General features: G+C 37.1%; 2 protein-coding genes across 9 annotated transcripts in view; one reads left to right on the top strand and one right to left on the bottom strand.

Annotated features, from left to right (window-relative positions):
• Window positions 1-13295, top strand: part of SGCE (sarcoglycan epsilon) — a 33263-nt gene extending 19968 nt beyond the window's left edge. For 3 of the 8 annotated variants that reach the window (XM_030944233.1, XM_030944228.1, XM_030944229.1), the window contains 7 exons: window positions 538-700; window positions 3870-4081; window positions 4834-4860; window positions 5572-5760; window positions 7360-7403; window positions 8223-8257; window positions 9941-13295. In XM_030944233.1, the coding sequence (XP_030800093.1) occupies window positions 538-700; window positions 3870-4081; window positions 4834-4860; window positions 5572-5760; window positions 7360-7403; window positions 8223-8257; window positions 9941-9991 (721 nt within the window). In that variant the 3' untranslated portion in view covers window positions 9992-13295. The remainder of the gene's footprint in view (window positions 1-537; window positions 701-3869; window positions 4082-4833; window positions 4861-5571; window positions 5761-7359; window positions 7404-8222; window positions 8258-9940) is intronic. The other 5 variants (XM_030944232.1, XM_030944235.1, XM_030944231.1 and 2 more) reach the window with 5 other exon arrangements.
• Window positions 13296-13693: 398 nt separating this feature from the next.
• The window catches only part of CASD1 (CAS1 domain containing 1), a 28739-nt gene continuing 18343 nt past the window's right edge, over window positions 13694-24089 (bottom strand). The window contains exons 11-18 of the mRNA XM_030944226.1: window positions 23891-24010; window positions 22777-22933; window positions 21165-21244; window positions 20164-20265; window positions 18734-18874; window positions 18117-18194; window positions 17043-17135; window positions 13694-16024 (exon numbers count right to left, since the gene is read on the bottom strand). Of these exons, the coding sequence (XP_030800086.1) occupies window positions 15758-16024; window positions 17043-17135; window positions 18117-18194; window positions 18734-18874; window positions 20164-20265; window positions 21165-21244; window positions 22777-22933; window positions 23891-24010 (1038 nt within the window). The 3' untranslated portion in view covers window positions 13694-15757. The remainder of the gene's footprint in view (window positions 16025-17042; window positions 17136-18116; window positions 18195-18733; window positions 18875-20163; window positions 20266-21164; window positions 21245-22776; window positions 22934-23890; window positions 24011-24089) is intronic.

The following is a 24089-nucleotide window of genomic DNA, read 5'->3' as shown; positions in this document are numbered from 1 at the left end:
TGGCCAAGCATAGCTCCAGTATGGAATGTTTCAGAAGCAGCTAGGGGTTAGCATGTTCATATCTGTATTAGGTTTAGCAATAACTAGTCATTGTGAGTTTATTTTGAAAGCATGGGAAGAAACTCTCTAAAAAATCTATGATGAGTAAGATTAAAGATTTCCTTAAAACAAAATTATGTATTTTAATACAATTTTCAAAAAAAGTACTGATTTACTTACATGAGGAAGCCACACTTGGAGCTTTTTGACTTCATAGAAATTGGCACAAGTGATGGTATTGAAACATTTACATTAACAAGTAAACCAGAATATGTTGTAATAAGCAGCTAGGAAAGTTGTTTTGATTTCAGTCTGTTGCTTGTATGCTTAAAGAGATAAAAGTATACTATGAAGGAAAATTATTTTAAAAAGTAATTTCAATCTTTAAATAACAGCTGAATGTTACTATGTACAGCAATAATATTTGGAAGAGTATGTCATTGTCCTTTGGGGATTTGTGAGACATCCTGCTGGTCTGTCACTCATCTCTTTCTGCAGTGTGTATGTGATGGTTGGGGCAGATGTTCCTTTCTCTTCGTGTTTACGAGAAGTAGAAAATCCACAAAATCAGCTGAGGTGCAGTCAAGAAATGGAGCCTGTAATCACCTGTGATAAAAAATTTCGTACTCAATTCCATATTGACTGGTGTAAAATCTCTCTGGTGAGTTATTTTATTATTGCATAAAAGTGATGTTTGTAGAAGTACAGGTAAGAGTTATGCCAGTCTGGTCAGACAGCATTGTCAATTCCACTTCATTGTGATTGATATTTTCTTCACTCTTAAGATTGTGAAAGGTTTTTGCTATGTAGGCTAAATTCTGTTAAGAGTTGAGCCCCAGTGAAACCACTGTATTTGTTTTCACTAGCAGTGAATTCTATAAATGGCCAGAGAACTCCAGGGCTTAAAAAAGTAAAAGTAATGAGAGGTGTAGTTCATTAATTCAGAATGCTGCTAGTTAAACTTCTCTAAAATGTGTGTGCATGCATACATGTTTTCTCAGATTCTGATTCTACACTGACCAATTAATACTATGCTGTTAAAAAACTGTTTCTGAAAAATGTCTAAAACATATTTTATGTTCAAAATTAAATAGAAAAAGGAATGAAAGTAATGCTGACTACTTAAATAATAAATAGGAACATTCTTCTCAGTCAAATGCAAGAAAATGATAACCAAACACTAGACTATTTGCCATGAAAGGAGAATAATTCCCAGAGAGGCTTTTTAAGGTTGCTTTTTTTTTAGTTCCTGTAAGGAAAATCAAGAAATAATACAGTATTGGAAGAGGTGTTGCAGATAAATCTGAACAATGATGGTGGAGGTATATAAAATAAACTTAGATTGTTGTTGAGCTGCTTCAGACATTACCCAGGAGGAAGCTGAAAGGGAGATATTAAACACTGGATTGAAAAAACTTACTGAGTATAATGAAAGGCATTCATACACAAAACTGATTGGATAACTTCCAGTCTTTTCTACCTATACACTGTAAATTAGGAAAGGTTCTAGAAGGTTGGCAAATACTTGTTTCAAAAGAATAACCAGATTACTTGCTTTTATTGGCTTTCTGTTGAGAAATTTTAAAAGGCCCATGTGTACACAGTAATACTTAGCAGCACCTGAAAAATAGCAGAAGGCAGCTGGTCTTTGGCAAGAACAAACTATGTCAAGTCTTCAATTTCCTTCTACAAGGAAGAAGTAGAACCAAGGTGGAGTAGCAAATGTCATTCCTTTTTGGTAATGTTTTTTGGTACTGTCTCACAAGCAAGCTCAGGAACATGGCCTAGGTGAAGCTAGGAAGAGCTGGTTGGTAGCCATAATCATAGCAGAATTAATAATAATTCCTGGCTATTCCTCATTAATAGCTGAATGATGGAATGTGCTTATTAAAATAAATGTGTAGTTTCCCATGAATGTGAAAGGATCTGCAGGTGCATTGAAGGACAGGAAGGTCTTGAGAAATTGGAGAAACAGTGTTGGAAAAAAAGGATGAATTTTAAAATAAGCAGCAGAGGGATAGTGCACTAATGCAAGAACAGTCAGCTGTGCCCATGCAGAAGGAAAAGAAGCTGGTTAGGAATACTTCTTCAGAAAAAAATGCCTGATAGTGGCAGTGGCTTATAAACTAATCATGAAGCAGCATTGTCATGCTGGTTTGAGAGAAGCAGAGATCACCCAGGGATGTGTAACAGGAACAGGCTTTCAGAGAAGTGTTATTTTCTGCAGCAGCTATAACACAGCCTTCTGGAATTCAGCCCTTGTTTCGGCTGTGTGCCACAGTAACTGAATTTAAACTGTCTTAGGGGTGTTTTCTGTTGCCAGCAGCATTTCTGCTGTAACCTGCTGCATCAGAGGGAAAAGGCAGCCAAGCTTCCCTCTATCTAATCAGTCTGCTTTTCACAAGGCAAGCTGAGAGACAGGAATTCTCCCCAGATCTATGGGCTGGGAGGGAGTTGAGCTCTGTTTCCCATATCCACAGTTTAAACAAGTGGTAGAAAACAGAGCCATCATATCCTCATCCTCCCACTGTTTATGAGGTGGTGTTGGCAGTTAGCACCCAGTCAAAGAGTGGATGTAAGTTTGGAGGTCCCACATTCTGCAAGGATGGGCAATGTAATAAATGCTCCACTTGAAGCTGCACTCTGAAAGCTTGTTCTCACACTGTGTGTGGACCTCTGTCAGTCACATCAATAAAAACATATTTTTTGTTCATTGTTAGGGTTTGAGATTCAGCTAAGCAGCCAGGTGGAACTCAGTGTACCCAACACAGAAGATACTCTGGAATTAATGAGCAGAGAATGCATCAATTTTTGTTAAACAAACACATATATATGTGTGTGTGTGTGCATGCACACGTTGGAGGCTCAGCAGGATTTCTGGAATTTCATAAAAATGTCTTGACCCACTGCATAAGCTGTAATACAGCTTTTTATGACTTCAATTGTAAGTGATAAAGAAGTGACCATCATTTGCAAGATTTCTCAACAAAAAGTCAGACAAAAGGTCAAGCATGTAAGCAAATATATTTTATTTGTATTAATGATCTGGAGATTAATGATCTTAAAGCTAGCACTGATAAAATCTGACAGTAACATCTAACTGAAGATAACAAAAAAATGGATGCAGAAAATTAAGTCATCTGGGAATGGCAATCAAAAGCAATAGGAAATTTAGCAGCAAAACAGGTTTGTATTTCTAGGATCATTGGGTACAGACAAACACACACAAAAATTGTGACCAGGAATGCAGCTTTTGGAGGCTAATTGAATTTGTGTGAGGGAGACAATGACCTGTCCTTGTCAGCTCAGTTGATGGCTCTTGATTTTTGAGCACTGGATGTAAAGTGTGATATGAAGAAGAAGGAGGAGGAAGAACACTGTAGGTATGTGACTCTTCATTTTTTGCCACCTTTATACAAGAGAGGACAGTATTGTCATTTGGGAAGACTAGTAAGAAATGGATTAATTTATCAAAAAGAAATTAGAATCAGTTAATTAGTTTGCACTAAAGATGTTTACCAAATCTGTAATCAAATACTGTTTGTGTGAGATATGCCTAAAATTAATCTGTAAAAGACACGGTATCTCTGCTAGGCACAAAAGAGAGTAGTAGTATTATAACATTACTTATCACACTGATCAGAAGCTTCAAAAAATGTAATCTTCTATTATTTAAAAAAAAGTGGTTTGATTAAATTGTCTAGAATTTGTAAAATAAGTAATGTAGATCTTTTTATATGTTATGGTTAGTTAAATACCTGCCTGTTTTTACATTATGTTCCTTTGTTATTTAATAGTCTTCTTTTTCTTCTTTTTTTTCTGGGTATTAGGTTGACAATACGAAACAAGTTTCCACCTTTCAGGAAGTGATTCGTGGAGAGGGAATATTGCCTGATGGTGGAGAATACAAGCCACCTTCTGATACACTGAAAAGCAGAGACTATTACTCGGATTTCCTAATTACACTGGCAGTGCCCTCGGCAATAGCACTAGTGCTTTTTCTAATACTTGCCTATATCATGTGCTGCCGACGGGAAGGAGTGTGAGTACTTGAACATGCCAATAAGTAACTCTTGATTTTTCTAAGATTATAATGCATAGAAGGTTATTTGTTAGAATATCTCCATTCAGTTCATTATAAACATTTAATACAGGCCAAAAGGTATCTGCTTGTAAAACTGAACTATTTGACACTTAAGCACATGCACTGATTTCCAAGCAAGTGGATGTAGGGCCTTTAGTTGTTCTAGAAAGGGTTAAGAATACTCAACATATGCACAAAACTCCCAAAATCTCCACATGTGCACAGCTCTCCAAAATGCCTCCAGCAAATAAAATACTAATAAAGGATCATTGGTTCAGGAGAATATTAAGTAATTTCTAAAATGCTAACTTTTATAACATAAACCTGGTTAAGGGGATTAACTGAATTTAGACATATTATCAAAGAAAAACACATAAAAGGAAAGCAGCAAGTAACGTGATTTCTGCCATTTCTTACACAAACTACAACTTCATTTTGTCACAGAATTTCTTTTAGCCAGAAGCTTGTTCTTTAACCTGCATTTTTCAGTTCCCTGTGTGTGTGTCTGTGTGTGTCTGTCACCACTATCACATCTCTCTGCGTGCATCCATCAAGGCCTCTTCATAAACCCCGTTGCAAATGCTGCCAAGTTGCGTTTAGCAATAACCTTGTCAGCATTTCTCCATCATGTACTGTTTTCATCATCAGATAGATTAATGTTCCAACTATCAATGCTATTATTTAATTCATAAATTTTGTTTTGTTTTTAGGGAAAAGAGAAACATGCAAACACCAGAGTAAGTGTCTTCTTTCCTGTTATTTTTCTTTTACCATTTAATTTTCATTCTCAGTAGCTCTTCATGCTTCATACATATGTGTCATAATCTTCTTTCATTCTCTCTAATTCATGGTTTAATTCATAAATGTGAAAGCTGCTTTTAAATCAGAGTCTTGGCAAGGATAGAAGACCAGAATAAAAAGGGTTTGAAATTAAAGACTGTAATTCAAAATAAAATAGTACTGTTAGAATAAATATGTTAATATGCAATTAATACTCCTGGTTATTGGACTTTCCAGCCTGTCTCTTAAAGGCAGTGAACAGGAAAATAAATATCCTGGAAGGTATCCAGCACCTATAATATGGAGTGTTTTAAAATTAATTTACAAGCTTTTATGAATCTACCACAAGAATCAGGAGTTAACCAAAATTAAAATTAAACCAAATTGCAGCAAATAAATGGAACATCAGCCACAAACTGCACAGTCTTGAATCCTATGAAAAATATCTACTCAGACAGAAAAATCTAATGGAATAATTACTGTCTTAAAAAATTAAATAAATCAACTATTTATTAATTTGTGAAGGTTGTAATTATTGCACTGTAGTCTTTAGCATGCATCAAACTCCTTGTACTTTAATAATAATAATAATAATAATTGCAAACTTCTCTCTGTTTTGATAAAGCACTTAAAGTATGTATTCACTATTTTATTTCCTTGTGACACAGCATCCAGCTGGTGCACCACAGTGCTATACAGAAATCCACCAAAGAGCTCCGTGACATGTCCAAGAACAGGGAGATCGCGTGGCCGCTCTCCACGCTGCCCGTGTTCCACCCTGTGACAGGCGAGATCGTCCCGCCCCTGCACACGGACAGCTACGACAACACCAGCATGCCCCTGATGCAGACACAGCAGTAAGTGTGCACACTCAGCTCTGGCTCGTAATGCCCTGCGTGACTCACTGTAGACCCCTGTGCTTGTCCTCTGAAATGTGTTCATTGTGGGAGGATTCAGTAATGACTCTCCAGTTCAAGATTGCTCTGATGTTTGCATTTCCAGCAGGAAGAAAGGCCTTCTGTTATAAGATTAAATGGCTGGCAAGAGGCTGCAGGCTTGCAAGAAGCTTGGCATGGAACAGTTAGATTTCTGCATGTTTTGGAGAAAGACTACTTTGACAGAGGATTCAATTAAAACTGTTCTATTTTAGACACCCTTTGGGGTGTCTGGTGTAAAACTAACCACCAAATCTGTGGTAGTTTTATACCAGAAAATCCAGACTTTGTAAGTGGTTAGTCATGTACCTGTCACACATGGTTTGTGTTTGAAACGTTGACATTGAACAGAAGAACATACTCCGTTACACAGATAATAAATTCAGGCTTGCCAAGAAAAATGCTCATAGCTCTCTCCCATTTCCATTGTTGTCACTCACTTTCCAAGACAGAAACCAGAAAAAGAATTAATTCCTGTTCCTTAGAGGTCATTTATCAGTAACTTAGTGAAACTAGTGAGGCAGACCAATGATTGCACATGTTCTAATTCAGATAACTCCATAGAGGTTTAGCAAAGAGGCATTTCTGGAAAGGTTTGGTTGAGGTGCCTGGGGCTGAGTAGATCTGAGGCAGTGATCAGGAATGGCTGGAGTTTTCCAGTGCTGTGCTGTAACACCAGCTCCAGCTGGTGCCTCCTCTGCTGGCAGGCCTGCATGGCCCCAGTGGCACTGGTCCTGTGCCAGCTCTAACTCAGCCCTAATTTTTTATGCTTGTCCTAAATTCCCTTCACAATGTAGATCCATGCTGCAGGAGTGTTTTCTTCTCCCTGTCCCAGAAGCTAAATTCTCCAGAAAGGACAGCTGTATAAATTATTCCTTGTACAAGTGCTGCAAAGTGCTCTGCCCCATCTTTTACAGCTTCTTCTCTATTCAGAATAGCAGTTTTTATGACTGGGGTGCCAAATCCTGTACCAAAAGCTTTCTTGAGTTGTACGTAGGGTTTTATCTGTTTCACCTAGATTGTACCCTTTAATTCCTTTCTGTAAAAACACCTCTATCTGATAGCTGTTAAAATAGACACTTAAGCAGGGCACAGAAATGCAACTTTGCCTTGGAAAGTGAGCTGGTCTGACACGTAGAAGTGGCTGACCATTCATTCCACAGCCAATAACTATGTTGCAAATGCTGTCACCTTTGCTGTATTCATGGAATATGGAATATTCACTCACAGAAACCAAACTTTGCTGAACTTCAGAAACCCATGGTGACTCTTGTTGCCTCTGGCATTTCATCAAGTCTGAGCCTTTGAATGTGGCTGACAAGTGAAATAATAAGAACTACTTTAGCACTGAGTGTTTCTATTTCGTGGTCGTGGCTAACCTTTGGACATCTGTATTTGCATAGTGAAAATAGATTATTGCTTCATAAGCAAAAAAAAATGAAGTGTAAATACTGAGTGTTCATCATAATACACTTCAGACTTTGTATGGAAGCATTAAAGATATTAAATGGTTTTTTATAGGAACCTGCCACATCAGACTCAGATTCCACAGCAGCAGAGTGCAGGTCAGTATTTAGAAAATACTGTAATTATTAAGTGACCAGTGTGGAGAAAACACTAGTCAAAATGTATACAGTCTGTGGACAGTGGAAATAATTTTCAAATAAAGTAAAGTAGTACAGAATTGTCATTCTAGATTTTTTTTTTGATACATCAGTGAAAATTTTGGCATGGGATTGATTAAACAAGGGAGAAATGCTATGTTAGGATTCTGCATGAGAGGCTGGAATTTGGTTCAGCTAACTTAGAAACCTCATATAAATAATTTTCTGTTACATAAAACTACAGCCAGATTCCCAAATGCAGTTACATGGTTCGGATTTTGGCACTTGATAGTAAATGTAAATTTCTAATTCCCACCAATATTAGTTAAGCTTTGAAGAAGGAGCTTTTTACTGCAGTTACTAGACAAAGTGTTGATACTCGGGAATCTGTGGTGAGGCACATCCATGCTTCAGGTTTCCTGTGTCATAGTCACCACTTTTGTATCATTCTCACAAATGCTGGTGTACTGACTGAGGTCAGGAATGACCCATCAGACTAAGGCTTACTGTCCTCTCTACTTAGCATCTCAGGTTTGATAAAAACCTACAGCCATAGCCATGTGAGAGGGATTAAGGACCACAGAGGCAAAAAGTAGAGGCCAAGTGTAATTTTTAAATATTCAAAGAGGTATCAAAATCAAAACTCTAGAGAGATTCATATGTTTTGAACATAATATGGGAACAACAGCTCCAAGCAGATTTGTTTTAACTTAGGAGTTACATAAGCAACTCTTTTCATTGAAAATCCTTCTTCTTCATTACTGCTTTCGGGGATTAAAGGAGAATTTCGTATGACAACATTTCAAAGATTTGAGGCAAGTATATAATAGATGTTTCTCTCCATGTGGGTTTTGTTATGTGTAAATTAGAAACACAGGTATAAAAAGTCTGATAGCAGTTCTGGTAGCTTTGCTGTTCGTGTTCTTCATTGTACATATGCTGGAAATGGTGGATGACCCTGGCAGTCAAAGCCTTGATCCAGAGCCTCCAGCACTGGTTTGTGTTGACATTTAGTACAGCGTTTCTCACTCACACAGTTTAGAAGGCAGAATAAAAGTGTCACACAAGTGCTGCTCTTCTGCTATGACTGCTTCATTTCAAGAATTCCAGTCTGTCTGCAGCAAATAAGATGCAAAATCACCTGGTAATACTGTACAGTGACAGCAATGAGGCATTTTTGCAAAGGTATGAAATACAAGCTAGCACAGGTCGGTCACTTTTGAGTAGCACTGAAAAACTGCCCTAAAATTAGATCTTAAAAATTCTCCTGTGTCTGTATTTTCTGCAATACATTATTTCTGTAGAATGCAACTGTTCTTTCATATTCATCACAGATGCTGCCTGTGACAAGCTCTCAGAAATCCAGGGGGGGCAGATGGTGGAATGAATTTGGGACAGAGGGCATTTCCTCCTCCTCCCTTCGTTTATAATTACATCTTGCTTTGTAGCTCAGATGTGCAGGTGACCCTGCAAGCACTTCCATGCCATGCTGGCACGTGCCTTTTGCAGCTTTTCTGAAAGGATACCCACAACTCCTGTTGCCAGAATGTTAGAATTTTAGAAAGTCATGATTTAAAACAAAATTCAGCTGCTACTAAGAGTTTTTTAGTAGCGTGAGTACAAACTTAGCAATTGATTTTATTGATCGACTCAAGTAAGAAATTTAGAGAAATAGAACACCTAAGACCAAATACCTATAGAATGAGACATTAATAGTTAAATTTTCTTCCTTTCCTATAGAAAACTCACAGTAATATACTCAGGGAATTTAACATGCTGTCAGTCACAGTTGTGAATAAGAAATTTCTATTTTAAATCTTCAGTAGACCATATTTAGTAATTTGAAGAGCAGACCATGGATAACAACTGTTGTCCACTTCAGGAACTATCTGAATCTCCAGTAAGGAATAGTTTTATTTTAACCTTATATAAAAAGGCAGACTCAATAGCTGACATAATACTTGACTATTTCACAAAGTTAAAAGTTAAATGGGAAAGGATTGTGTGAGAGGTGACCACTCACATCTAATGTTTATTACAGTGATGAAAATTGCTACTGGTCTCCAGGATGAACAGATGCATTAGGTTTTATAATTGTCTCTCTATCAACAGGCAGAATTCAAAAGGATTGTTTAAGGTGCTTGGATAAAAAAGCTTGTAGGGTATTCCTATATACAAAAGACTAAATATTGCATGTACATAATGTACCACCTTTTCTGTTTTGTGCCTCAGCCTCCCTCTGAAGTCTGTTAGATCCCAAGTATGAAGATAAATTTCAGTTTAACAATCTTTTCCCAGCCCTCTCCCTTCCCAGAAGAATGCTTTGTCATGTATACGTTGTCTTTTGATCCAGGTTGTACTTGCAGTGTTTCTCCAATGTGGTTGTTGATAAAGGAATAATAAATACTATTTATGTGCTGTGCTCATAGTTGACAGTTCAGTACTGCTGAAGCAGCATGTCCCACTGATGGATTATATAAATTCTCATCTCTTTGCAGGTAAATGGTATTCCTGAGGAAAGAAAACTAACAGAAGCAATGAATTTGTAATCAAAGAAGGCAGCAAATTGTCTCACTTCCTTATTTGTTCTGGTTGATGCATGAGTTTTTCTGGTGTATATTGTGCATGCCCACAGTATGATGCTTTCAGTGCCAGGAGTACAATCACTTCCATATAACTGATGTACTGTATCCTTTTGTACTTTGGACATTTTTGACAATTTGTAAACACTGATAACTTTTTATATTTGTTACATTCAGGAAGTAATCTTTAATGCATATATATATATATATATATATATATATATATATGTATGTATGTGTGTATATATATATATATATATATGTATGTATGTATGTATGTATGTATTAATAAATATCAAGCTTTATTCTGTCTTGTGATCTCTCCTGAAAGTTTTAACAGGGAAATCAAAACTTCAAAGGATTTCAGACTGTTAATGGGATGATATAAATGCCTAATATTTGCACAGGAAAAGAAGTAGTGTACAAGCATGAAAACTTGTGCAACATGATGAGGCTCAGAAATAGTATTGCACATATATTAGGTATTAATTTTTTAGAGATTACCAAATATAATGAGCAAAGTTATTTTTGGAAAGTAAATAAAGAAATAACCCCCCAGAGAAAATAACTAAAACTTTTCATGATAAAAATTGGGTTTCTGTTCTTTTAACAGATATTTACACTATTTCAAAACTTGTAAGCAATAAAGCATTTAAAATCTGTCCATTCATTCACCTGATTATGTTAGAAGAAACTGTTACAAGCTATTGTAGGCCAAAATTAATGTCTGCAAATAAGAAAGGGTTTAATTTGGTACAGTAAACCCAGACTAACTCATTAAAAACACTCTTTCAATTTTTTTGTGGTATTCACAATAAAGAGCCCCAGTGCTGTTTATTTTTTATGTCCTCCACGTTTTTTTCTTTTCGGAGCACAAACTGTTGTGGGAGAATTATGTATCCAGTAAACCAGGAATAATATTTTCACATCTTGAAAAGGACTTCATTAAAGGCATACTTTGCTGGGAAGTGGTTTCTTTCAGAGGCATTTGTCCATGCAGCTGAAGCTTAATAATATATAGACTTTGCTAAAAGGATTTGAACTGGGGTTTCCATGTTTTTCAATAGACAACTATAATTCATCTACTGACACTTTTCACCAGCTTTTAAATGAATTTCTGATGCTTCTTTAAATCCTTAATTTAAGGACATCACACAGGACTTCAGGGTCTGCAGCTGTAACAGCTGACACCAAGAGTTCTTGGGGTTTTACCTCAAAGCATGGCATTGTTTTAATCTGACACTTATGCTTTGTCTTTTTTCTGTAATATTTTCTCTTTCAGAAGCTGTATGCTCATCAGGACATTGCATTGTAAGCAGAAAACTGCGTCTGCTTTAAAATTGCCAAGTGCTGGCTACATTTCCTTAGCTGAGGTTCCTGAAGTCTCTGCTAAGAGAAATTTGTGTAATTTTGGAATTTAAGACAGAGAATAAAAGGAATCTGTACAATGAGGTCATTTTGTAAAAAGACCAAAGTAGTTGCTCTTGGTTTTGTGGTTTTTGGTTTGTTTGTCTTTGTTTTTTTCTTTTTACAGTTATGACCCAGTTCTGTCAAAACACAGAACCTTAATTTACATTAATTATTAAGCATCAATGATGTGTTTGTGGGCTCAGACCTGAATGCAGGATTTCAGCAGATAGAACAAATCCTGTGCTGCTTTTTAGACTGATTTTGAGCACCAGCTATGATCACTGTGGCAGCAAAGTAGATAAGCAGTGCTCAGTATGTGGTACCTACCTGTACATTGTCAAACCTTCAGTATCAGTTTACAAAGCTGTTCTGCATGCTCAGCTCAGCCCACAGCACATGGCAGCAAATCCTGCTGGTGGCTGTTGGACCAGGTGAGGTAGCTCAAGCTACAGGCATTCAAGCTGAGAAACTAAAGGCAGTTCCTAAAACAGGTGGAATTAAGAGCCATTCCTACTCACTTTTTGAGTGGCATCCATCATGCCTTCCTACCTCATCCAAAAGATACCAGGAAAGAGACTTCACCAGTAAATCAGCCTCCTCAGAGACACCCCCCTTTCTTTCCAGCAGCTTGGATGGTTATCAATGAAAAACAAATCACTAAACTGCACACTAAGGTTTATAGTAAATTAAACATTTTCATCTCTTACCCAAGCTGTAAAAAAAATTCAAGTACAATCAGCATTTGGCTTCTATTCGTTTATACTACTATTTTCAGATGTATCAGCTGTCAGTGTTTTGAAACCAAAATGAATGGAATGGATTTTAAATAATGATTTTTAATGCAATGTAAGATTAAAGTTTGTAAATAATTCTGGGTGTGGATTATAGTAATTTCTTATAACTCCAGGATGACATGACAATCAATGGATCTACCAGTTGAGCTGCTCCCACCTTATTTGTATTCATGTAACAGTGTCAATATATTTAAGGAAATAAACTGTTACATACATGCACAAAGAATTCGTTTGTAGCAGTGCAGGCTCCACCTATTTTGGAAAGAATCTAATGATGTAGGTCACTTGGGTATTAAGAATACCTGAACTATTTTATGATCGAAATCTTCATTTATCTGAGGTAAGTTTAATAACAAATTATTTATTTTTAATTATTAAAACAATTACTCTGAAACATAGATTTATAAAGCTGGTTAAAGACACTTAATGGCTAAAGAATTAGTAATAATTAAGACAGTAAATTCACAGCCTCTTTTAACATTATATGATGGCAATATGAATGGATATTGTATTAAGTTGCAACCAAATTAAACAGAAAGCCCTACACATCTCTTTGTACATCATGAAATGTATAATCTAATAAAATGGAAAACACGAAGTAGTGAAGTTGTTGCCTGATTATTTTACAAAAGGGTGCCTGAACAACATTGTTACTTTTAATGTTCCAGCCACAATACTGCACTGTCAGATCTGAGACCTGGGGCAGAGCTAATGGTTCAGGGTTTGTTTAGCTGGGGACAATGCCTAAACAGATGCCCTAACTGGACAGCAGGGAGAGGATTTGCTGCACTTAATATCTAAAGTGGACACTGAACTGTGTATCTCCCTGACTATAAAATCAGGAGCTTTCGAGAACAGAATCACAGAATATGCTGAGTTAGGAAAGGGACTCATCAAGATCATTGAGTTCAGCTCCCAGCCCTGCACAGGACTATCCCCAAGGGTCACACCAAGTGCCTGAGAGCATTGTCCAAACACTCCTGGGACTCTGGCAGCTTTTGTGCTGTGACTACTTCCCTGGGGAGCCTGTTCAACCACTCTCTGGGTGAAGAACCTTTTCTGATATCCAACCGGAACCTCCTGACACAACTTTAAGCCATCTCCTTGTGTCTTGTCATTGGTTACAAGATAAAAGAGACTGGTACTTCCTTTGCTTAAGGAGCCCCTTCTACTGAGAGTGGGATTTAAGTAGCTCAAGTAGAATCTAAATTCCGTAACTCAAGCAAGTCTTCAAGATGGGCTTGGTTTCTTCATGTTGCCACACCAAAGAAAAGCCAAGTCAGTTCCTCTGCTTTCCTGCAGAGCTCTGCTGCAGAGTTCCTGGCAGGGAAAGGTATCTGATGCCTCCACTGCAGGGTTCTGCTGAGAGCCCCTGAGCTCCAGGCTGGCTCTGGCTGCTGATGCTGGAATTTCATCGGAGCAATAGAGAGTTTTTACTTAAATGATGCTGGTCCCATTACAAAAATAAGCATCCACAGCACTTTTATTTAATGTTTAAATTACTTCATATTTTTACATAAACCTGAAAAGAAAATATATTTATCCCACATACAGTAATAGTAAACAAGTGCATTATTTCAAACATTAAAAATAAATCTTTTAACCAAGTCTGTACAACAGATAAATAGAGTTATATCTACAATAGTTATGTCGTGAAGAACAAAACAAAAATTATCCCTCAAGCTCACAGTTCCCTGTTGCTCATAATACTGGCATAGATGAAGGTTATGCTTGCTATCCCCCACTATGGTGTCCACCTACACTCTTTCCTTCAGTCACTCAAATGTATTGATCAATGAAGGTAAATTCCCAAGCACTGGAAGTAAATATGCACACAGCTGAGTATCTTTTCAGTATCTTGAAAACAGCTGGCAGACTTAGTAAAACTGCTGAATTTGGGGGAAGCGAATGATTTCTTTTTTGGTTTTTGTGATGAATGACTGCTCATTCTTTAAAAGAAACTGTTCTACACCACACACAAAAAAATAAAAATTGAAGTAATTATTTTCATAAATTTGTTTTGCATTCATTCATGGCTGCAAGATTGAATTCAATGTTTTACCTGGGATAAGAACAAAAACATGCATGTGACAGTATATACGGTACAAATTAGGATTCATGTTGTTCGTTATCATACATAATTGCACATATGCTTGGAAAATAATATTGCTCTCATGTTTTTGACTGCTAACAAATAATCAGAAGAAGAGTAAAATGAAAAAGCAACCAGAAGTCAAACTATTACTTGAACAAAACCCACAACCAACCAAGAAATGTCCATAACTTCACTGATTAGTAGAATGTAAACAACAGCTTGCCACTGCCACACTGAAGGACTGTTTCTTTCAATTTTAAGGTTTTCGCTAAAGGAAAAAATTAGTAAGAAAGATTGGGCACTCCTGAAAAGGATGGGAAAAAAGTTTTCTCCAGACAGCTCCAATCTCATTTCACTTGTAATTCTGAGACTCAACCATCTTCATGCAACAAAGTCGACCACTCAATCCCTCCTCCTCATGACACCAACAGATGGACTTGCATCCTCTTAAATGAAAATGATATTACAGCATAGAATATGGCATTAGTTCCCTAGCGAGACCTAATTCAAGGTCACCTACTGGGAGAGGGTCAAAGATCACTGTTCCCCTAAGATCTCATGGAGTGGATATGATGGGATTTCATCTGACTGAAAATGTTGGAGGGTCTTCCACAAATTTCCTATCTTGAACTGAGTCTTTGAATTTTCATTTGTTTGTTCACTGGGATTGTACACAGAACTACACACAGTTAAATGAATTAGTGAAAAATTTATGAAAAAGCAAAGAATTCTAGGAAGAACTCCCAAATTCTCTTTATAAAAAAATTTTGTCTCTGAATTCACCGTATTTGCTGAACACATCTTAAATTTCTAAAAAAACCCTCATAAAGTATTATGTAAACTTGTATATAATCTTCAACCACTGAATTGATGATTACTTTTTACTTCCACATACCAAGGGTTTCATATAACATGTATTACTATTTCCACCCCAACACTAATTTCTAACCAGCAAATCACCACTTTGCTCAAGCATTGCCGTGGTCGGGCTGCCTCGGCGGCGGTTCCAGCGCGGCTCCAGCGGCTCCCGGCCGCGCGGGGCGCGCTCCTTGCCCAGGAGGCAGCGGCTGTTCCGCGTGGCGGGCACTGGAACAGCAGCGCCAGCACAGCAGCCCCCGGCCCTGGGCTCGCCCAGCGCCAGCTGAGCCCCACGACGTGCCCATGATACTGCTCAACCACTGCACTGCCTCCTGCCTCGTTTCAACAGATATGTAAACAGAAACAAACATCCAGTAGAAAAGACTCATTTTCACATGCAATTCTGTACAGTGCACTCTTGTTTCTCAGATTATTTGAGAAGGCTATTTCCACACAAAATATGTACATTTCCACTATATACATTTTCCACACGTTTAATTTAAATGTCTTCTTGTACCTCCAGTTGAGAAGTTTTGTTCAGGCAGACACAAAGTAAACCCGAAGAAAGTTTCCAAGTTAATGCCTTGACTGATCTTGCATTGCTGAGAAGAAGTGTAGTCCAGAAAAAAATCCAGCTATGCATAGCAACCTTTTCAGCAGAGTTGAGTTATCTTTAGGAACCACAATCTGTGCTAGATCATTAGTGATCTGAGAAATCTCATGTGCCACGCACACAAATATGAAAGTGCTGACAAGAACATTAAACATTGGATATCCAGGAATAAGCACCAAGATGCCCTTTGTGTCTGCTGCCAGCCAAATATGGTATTGGCAAATGAAGAGCTAAAAGAAAAAAAATAGTGTTTAACAGTACTTATATATGTAAATATTTTTACTTAGCAAAACCCATAGAATTATTACTATTGCATCAACTGATACACTACTACTTAAGTTGAAAGCTGTTTTCCACATGACTTTGCTAGTGAACAAAACCATGAGCTTGTTAAATCACACAGGGTTTGCTTGGCCATTAACCAAATACAGCCCAGAGGAGCATTGGATACATCCCATCAGAGCAGGGAAGAATCTGCCTCCCCCAGTTACTGTCTCTCTGCTGAGGCTCTGAACTGACATGCTTGCAAATAACAGAGAATGCTTCACCTGCTGATGAATGCACAGCTCCGTGGAGCTGATCAGCACCTAAAACCCACCAGGAAGTGGAAAAGTGAAATGTGATCCTTTAAAAAACCCACAAAATCATGTACCCTGTATACACGGTATTGCAATGAGCTTCTCCAAGAAATATATTTTAGTAATACAATAAAATGTCACAGTTAATATCACTAAAGAGCAAATAAAATGGGAAGGAAGATAATTCCTACTGTTGGAAAATATACACTCAATGGAACAAGGTAACACTTGCATTAAGAAGGGGTTTATTTGTAACGGTACATTTCTTTATTAGTCACAAAAAGCTTTCTAGGGCAAACACATTTAGAAGTGTTCATACACTAGTAAGTAAAATCCATGCAAATTCTTCAACTGGCCTAAATTTTTATCTTCCAGCTGAATAAACCTCACAGCATATTCTAGCATTTAATCTCCACTCCCACCGCTTTAATCACCCCATCCCCTAAAACAGCACAAGAATTAAGCTTGCTACTGTGAGACTGCTATTTCAGCCATGATTCTTAAGTGCAACAAGAGCTATAATGCTAAAAGAGGTCAAACATGACAGCATGGTATTCAGTAGGCCAATAAATGTTTTCTCTATGTTATAGTCCAATCTAGACAATACCCACCTAACACCACCTAACATTCCTAAGTTTTAATTCACTGTACTTCTGGTCATTCTACTTACCTCTAAAGAAATTTTGCCGAACCAGGCAAAGAATGAGCTATACACAGATCGGACATATCCGGGAATGTTCCTGATGAGGATGAAAGCTAAAATCTTTGGTTTAATAAAAAAAAAAAAGGTAAAACAAAGAAAGTGACTGTGGATGACAAGCCAAACACACATAAAAAGTGTATCCAATTTCACTGCACTAAGTGCATCATGCATTAAAATTTCTTTAAAAGCCAATACAAATATAAACCAAACAAAAATCCATGCAGTTTTTACTTAACAAAGTAGGTATTGAAACTAAAAATATTGTACACAAATGCTTACAGCATAGCAGGTCACATTAACATCTCCAGTAGAATCATGGCCTTGATACTGACAGGTGTTACTACATGCCTCCTAGGCATGGTCACAAAACATCTAACACCATGCCAGCCTAAAATAAAGGTGGCCACAAATTTGAGTTAACCCTCAATTTTTAAAGAGAGGGTGTCAAGATGGACAAAATAATATTAAAAATTAATATTATCCCTCTTGCTGCCCCTCAAGAGAACAGGACAAAATAATGAGAAAAGAAACAGGGCATAGAATGAGACAGTTGGGGTATAGTGGGACAGGGCACACAGCAAGAGGAACATCTAAATTGAAGAAAACCACATGAATGGCTCTGTGGCCCACATCTTCTCTGTCTGGAAGTGACTACAGGGTTCCATAGGTTGCTTCGTACACTAATACCTCCCAAACACTCCTGCTTTTCTACACCTTTCTTCTCTTCCACAGCTTTCTTCTTTTCCACTGCTATGCAAATGGTCAAAAGTTGGGTTTGGACTTAAATGGTGCATATGAAACCTACACTAAGGGCATCCAGATAAATCAAAACCAAAATCACAGTGTGCAATTTCAGGGCTTAAAGGCAATGAAAAACTGACTAATGTTGTTAAACTCTTTTTCACTTTCAGACATGGGAATGAAGCTCAATATCTGACATTCCATGCAAAAGCACAAATGTATTTTCAAACAATTTTTAAAAAAGCTCAAATAAGAAGAGACTAGATTCTATCACAGTACTCAAAAAGGACTAATAATTACCTGCACCACAGAAACAGAAGGATGTAGCTCATTGCACTCTGTCTTGTTTTTACAGCTACTAGCCCAAATAGAGTAGGTCTAAAAGATATTAAAAATTTTGTCTGTGTAGCAATTATATGGACATATAAAAATGAAACATGAGTATGATATTTTGAATTGTTTTATCATTAGTAGGTTCACTAAAATATGGGACACTAACAGAAAAAAACCTACATGATTTAACCTTTGTGTTTCTCTCAAATTCTTCTTTGCAACTAATGAATACTTATCTGATGAGTAATTCTTAGTAAAACTTTTTTTATCAAAAACAGACAAGCAATCAAGTGTAGAGATAAGAGCTATGTTATCTACCATGTTATTTTTATCATCCAATTTTCTTTTATGCTTTGAAATAAACTGAAAGAGTAATGATGTTTTCATCTACATCTGACTGAACAGAAAATATTTTAAGTGAGTAGATAGGTAGGGCTGAACTGAAAAACCCAGCTAAAATATCTCCAGATAAAGATTTGATTTTTCAAGGTTTGTTAGATAATACTGATTAAACAACAACTTCAGAAAAGTTATTTTTCATATATTTACAAACCTGATTATACTAGGTTATAGTAGATACTTACGAAAAAGGACACTATTGAAATAAATAATAAAACATTTGAAACTCTGTTGGAGAAAAGAGGATCTCCTTTTCCTTCTGATATCATCTGATGTTTCTGCAATGCCAGATAAATAAAAGCAAACAGCATCCCATGAAAAACCACCTGTAAAAGACAAACAGAATGCAATTTATATTTCATGGCTTTTACTAGTACTTCAGGTATAAACTCTTACTAGAAATGCTACCAGATAAACTAGTTTTAAAGCTATGATACAAACGGTCCTTTTCCCAGATTTACTCAAGCAAACAAAACCAGACTTTCTGGTTTTATGACACAAGATAGTCATAAACTGAATTTTTAACTCAACACAAAACCTACAAATAAAGAACCTCTACTAATGCTTCAGAGAGCATTAAAGACAAGACAATTGAATTTCAAGAAGATTTCAGGTATCTACTATCCCCTCTGCAATCTACGTCACTACTGAAAAGGCTTTTTCTGGGGAAAAACCACAAATCTTTGGCTTTCTCCCAAACTGGCAGGTGAAAACATCCAAGAAGCAGGACAAGTGCTTCCCCCTCTCACAACCACAATTCTTCAACTGAGTGTTTTACAATCTTATGCCAAGTTCTCATCAGCTGGCAACATGAGGCCGTTTCAGGCCCACACAGTGCTTGTCCTCTGTACTTATTTTGAGTTCTGCTCTTCAGCAGCACCACCCAGCCCACAGTGCTCACAGGAGCCAGCAGGGAGCACGGGCTGCCAGGCAGGGTGTGCTGCTGCCAGGCAGCCGCGGGTGTGACAGTGCTCTGCCACCCAGACTGCCCCAGGGGGACACATGTGGCACTGATCCCATTAAGGGTAAGTCCAGCACTTAAAGGCTTCCATCTTAGAAACTCCACTCACCTTTGCCAAGAAGAAAAGGAAAAAAGACCAATGTCTCCCTGTTCTATTCCCCCACATTGCAGAGTCAATAACTGAAGGAAGGAAAGCACTTTCCCAATGAAAAATAATTTAAAAACAGGTACAAGAGTAGTCTGGTTTGGGCACCAAGATGCTGATTTTAATGTTCCATGTTACCTTAAAAGAAATATATCCTTAATTGATACAACTTCCAAAAAGTATTATTAAGAAAGCAGTAATTTTCCTTGTCTTTCAACAGCCTGAAGTGCTACAGATGTTAAATTTTCACAGTAAAATTTTTGAGAAAAGACAGATCTAGGATACTTGATACTTATTTTTTTTTAAATCCAGAAGCAAATAAATGAACCTCCATCTTTTAAGCAAGGCTTAGATAGACATTTGCAATACTAAAGAGGGTGCAGCTTTGTCTTTTATTAAACACTGGGGCAAACTCCTGTTTTCTCCAGAGGGCAGGAAAACAACCCTCTTCCCACAAATTAAAACATAAATTTAAAAGACAAATAAAAATTTATGCAAATGTTACATACGTAGCGATCCAGCTTCCACCTAAACCACCATTCATAGACATTCCCATTCAGTTCAAAACACTTGGACAATGGCCAAAATGAAAATATCTTCTCAAATGCACCCTGTAAAAGACAAACATGGAAAAAGCATTAACACTGACGTCAACTGTATTTACTAAATTTAAACCAATAACATGTTTAATATTATTCTACCCTTATTTCACAAGCTACATGGCACTAGAAAAAAAAACCAGGATTCCTTAGTAAAAGCTAGGAAAAGGAAAAGGAAAAGATAAAGGAAAAGGAAAGAAAAAAACTTCACAGGAGAGAGAGTTTGAGTTTTGCCTCCCCTTGAGGTATTTGCACACCTTCCATTTTGTACTGCTCCTCACAGGGAGAGATCCACTAATAGGTACACTAAGATGAACTAGTAGATTCACTAAGGTTGTGATAAGGAATATGCACTCCAAGACTACAGTTCAACAGGCTGAAAACCAGTGAGGGATTAAAACCACACAACCCTCCTGTAAGATCCTGGAGAGACAAACTCTACCCTGACTTCTGTCAGCTGTACTTACAGCGTGCAGGGAGTTGCTAATTTAGCCTGAGAACCAATCTTTTGATGTGATATCAAAGCCAACACTAGGTCTCTAAGGGACACAGAACTTTGTTATCACCATATCACCATATGCATCCCCACATGCTGGCAAAACCCAGTAACTCTAAGCACATGAAAAAACCCCACCCCAAACCCAAAGCACAGGCCCTTGTATCTACTGCATTCACAGTAGTACATTGAGAATATGTCAAACATAACAAACCAATGAGTAAGACAGACAGTTGTGGGTTTTTCCAGCACCCAAACCAATTCAAATATGAGAAGAAATCAAAAGATTCATTTTTTTTCTTCTGCATTTATGATACTGGAGCAAATACACAAGTTATGAGCACATCAAAAAGTAGAGACAGGTAATAATATACTCCTAGGTCATTAAGGATAAATATAGCCAAGATTTACAAACCTGAGAATATGACAGAAAATATATACATGTCAGTAAGCAAATCAGTTTCAGCAGTAAACCAAAGTGCCACATGCAGCTCCCTGAAGAAGAAATAAATTAATCATTATACTGCCATTAATTTTTCAACAGCAAACCCCAGGACACATTAAGTAATAACTGCCAATTATTTAGTGTAGCTATGCTTTGTAATAGATCCATTCATAAATAAATGTTCAAATATTGCCAGCAATATTTTATCACTATCTACATTTAAATTTTACTTTAAGCCATTAAAATAAACATTCACAGCAGCCTAAAATCTATGAAGTTTTAAGCCTAAACTAAGCCTCATTTCTTAGACTGGGACAAAATACATAAAGAAGATAATTTAGGTGTTCAAACAGAAACACTGTTTTAAAACCTCTGCTTTCCCAAACACTCCGCACAGGCAGTCCTTATTCCAGGTGAGTATAAATAAATATATACATAAAAATGCCTTCCTTTTGTCATGTGAAATGAGTAAATATTATTAAACTTTGAGATATCAGTTTTACTCCAAAGTTCAACTGCAGGTCATTAAGGATAAGCATCTTGTTGAAACAAGCCTGAGAATCTACTCCTCAAAGCTGTCAACTAAGCTCTACCCAAACCTCAGCATTGCAACAGAGATCATCTCCCCCTCCAACCATACATATTGGCAGCTGTAAAGAGGATCACAAACAACTGAAAGCTATCATTGAAAGATTTTCTGGTTTCACAGTACACTATTGCTCCAAAGTACATGAGAGTAATTTCTCTGTTTCTGGAAGAGAAGTGCCATTGTAGAAAAAAAAAAACAAAAAAAGGAAGATATTTGCCTTTGAGATAGCTTGTAAAACTACTCAAGTGTATTTTTGCAGCATCTATTCCTCGTATGTATTTGGTATATTTCATGGTCATATCTTCAGGCTATAAAATGGGGATACTCCTCCATCAAAAGGGAATGAGGATTTAAGGCTCTTAAGGTTTTAGTTCTAATTTAGGCAAATTAAATAATAAGCATTTACCACATGCTTTACAGCTTTTTAATGAATTACAACACATAAATTGGGATTTCACTTCCATTTTTATTTAAAATATTTGTACCACAAGACATACTTCTGATAGCTCATTTAATCTAAGATACTAGGAAAGCAAGCCCCATGTTCTTATTTGGCCAGCTAAGGCAGAATTGGTGCTCAAGCTGGACAGACACCTTGGCAGCACAGAACGAGATAGTATAAACACTCCCTGTTCACATTGCACCCTGAGTGCCCAACAGACACTGCCCCAGCCCCAGTGAGCACAGACAGCGCAACCTATGGTTTTCATTTCCATCCAGTAAAGTCACAATTCTTGTAAAACACATTCCTGATGATCAAAACCTATTAAAAAGTATTCTAATCTGACTGTAACCAGAGGCAGAGTTTAGTCATCAGCTGTTATATTTTTCAACTGACCTAGTTCACCTATGACAAACTGTATTTCTGTGAGCAGCTGTTTAGCATATTTTGACTAACAAAGAGACTGAGATCTACTAACAATGTCATTTCTGTATGATTATCATTGTAATAACATACATGTTTTATAGCAGAAAGAAAAAAAGAAATCCTACCATTTGCTTTCTTCTGGACAATCTGAGGCCATACAGCTAAGGTGGCATAAATGATCATAAACCAGACAGTGACTAATGGCACAAAATAGTAGAATTGGTAAGGTCGGTCCATCACTATGCATAGTACCACAACCAAGAAATTGAGACGAAATAAAACCTGAGGGGTGTCAGAGGAGAGAAGACAGAGGATATGTAAACTGGGAGGCAAAGCTGAGAAAGATAAGGACATGTTCCTTTAGCACTGTACAAAAATATCTATGTACTTTACATTGAAACACGGATAAAGTAGCACAGGGAACATCAGCAGGGCAATGCAGGACTGCAGGCTGATTATGCGGTTCTGGACCTGTCCTACCCTGACCTGCTTGGGTAGAGATTGTGATGAAAATAAGGTTAACCCTATCTGACTATTTCCCAGGCTGGGGAGCAAGTGCTCTAGTTGCTGGATGCTGTTAATGTCTCTTTCACCCCTCCCCCCAAAAAGCTATCTAGGGTAGCTAATTTAAAGCCAGGGTAATGGCATCACCAGGCTGTAAATGTACATTTAATAAGCACAATGACCAGTGTTACAGGACAATGTAAGACCTAATAGCAATAAAAGATATGCATTAGAAAAAAAATTCAAGTACTACAGCATATGCTGCAAAACCTAGGAGGAAAGCCACACGCTACAAAACCTAGGAGGAAAGCCACAAAACTATGTCGTCCAGTGTTGTTATGGTGTGAAAAATATTTTTCTTTATTAATAAATGTAGGCTCCAATACACTGTCTTTGGAAGCCCACCTGGCTCATTACTTACATATTGCTATATACTGTAAATTGCTCCTGCAATGGAATCTCCATTGCTATTTACTAGAAAATACTTGTCTTGTAATTTTAGAGTGTACATAATTCCATTTTTTACATTTTAAGTATCATTTATATGGTTTAAGTTTGTATTAGATAAACACTACCAATTAAACAGCTCAGATTACATAGACACAACAGCCATTTTTATAGTTTAAACCTTGGTTAAGTGATCTGATATCACATTATTTAGAGAGTACAGATATATTATAGATATTTTGCTATCTGAAAAATTTATTTATAAAAATAGTAGGCAGATATTCTTACCTGACACACTCTGTATACACCAAAGTCCCCTTTTATCCAAAAATATGAGAAGTGCCCATAACCTGTTTGAAACAGATACGCAGCAACGAGAACTCGAATGTGCATGTACACAGGCAAAAACTGTTGAGAAAAATAAAGTACCTTTTATAAATGTCCAGGTAAATATTTTTGGCTTTCCTTTTGCCCAATCTCTTTTATG

Source organism: Camarhynchus parvulus, chromosome 2 (genome assembly GCF_901933205.1).
Source record: "Camarhynchus parvulus chromosome 2, STF_HiC, whole genome shotgun sequence".
NCBI classification, from domain to species: domain Eukaryota; kingdom Metazoa; phylum Chordata; class Aves; order Passeriformes; family Thraupidae; genus Camarhynchus; species Camarhynchus parvulus.
Note: the sequence above shows the minus strand (reverse complement) of the source record. Positions and strands in the feature narration are given on the sequence as shown.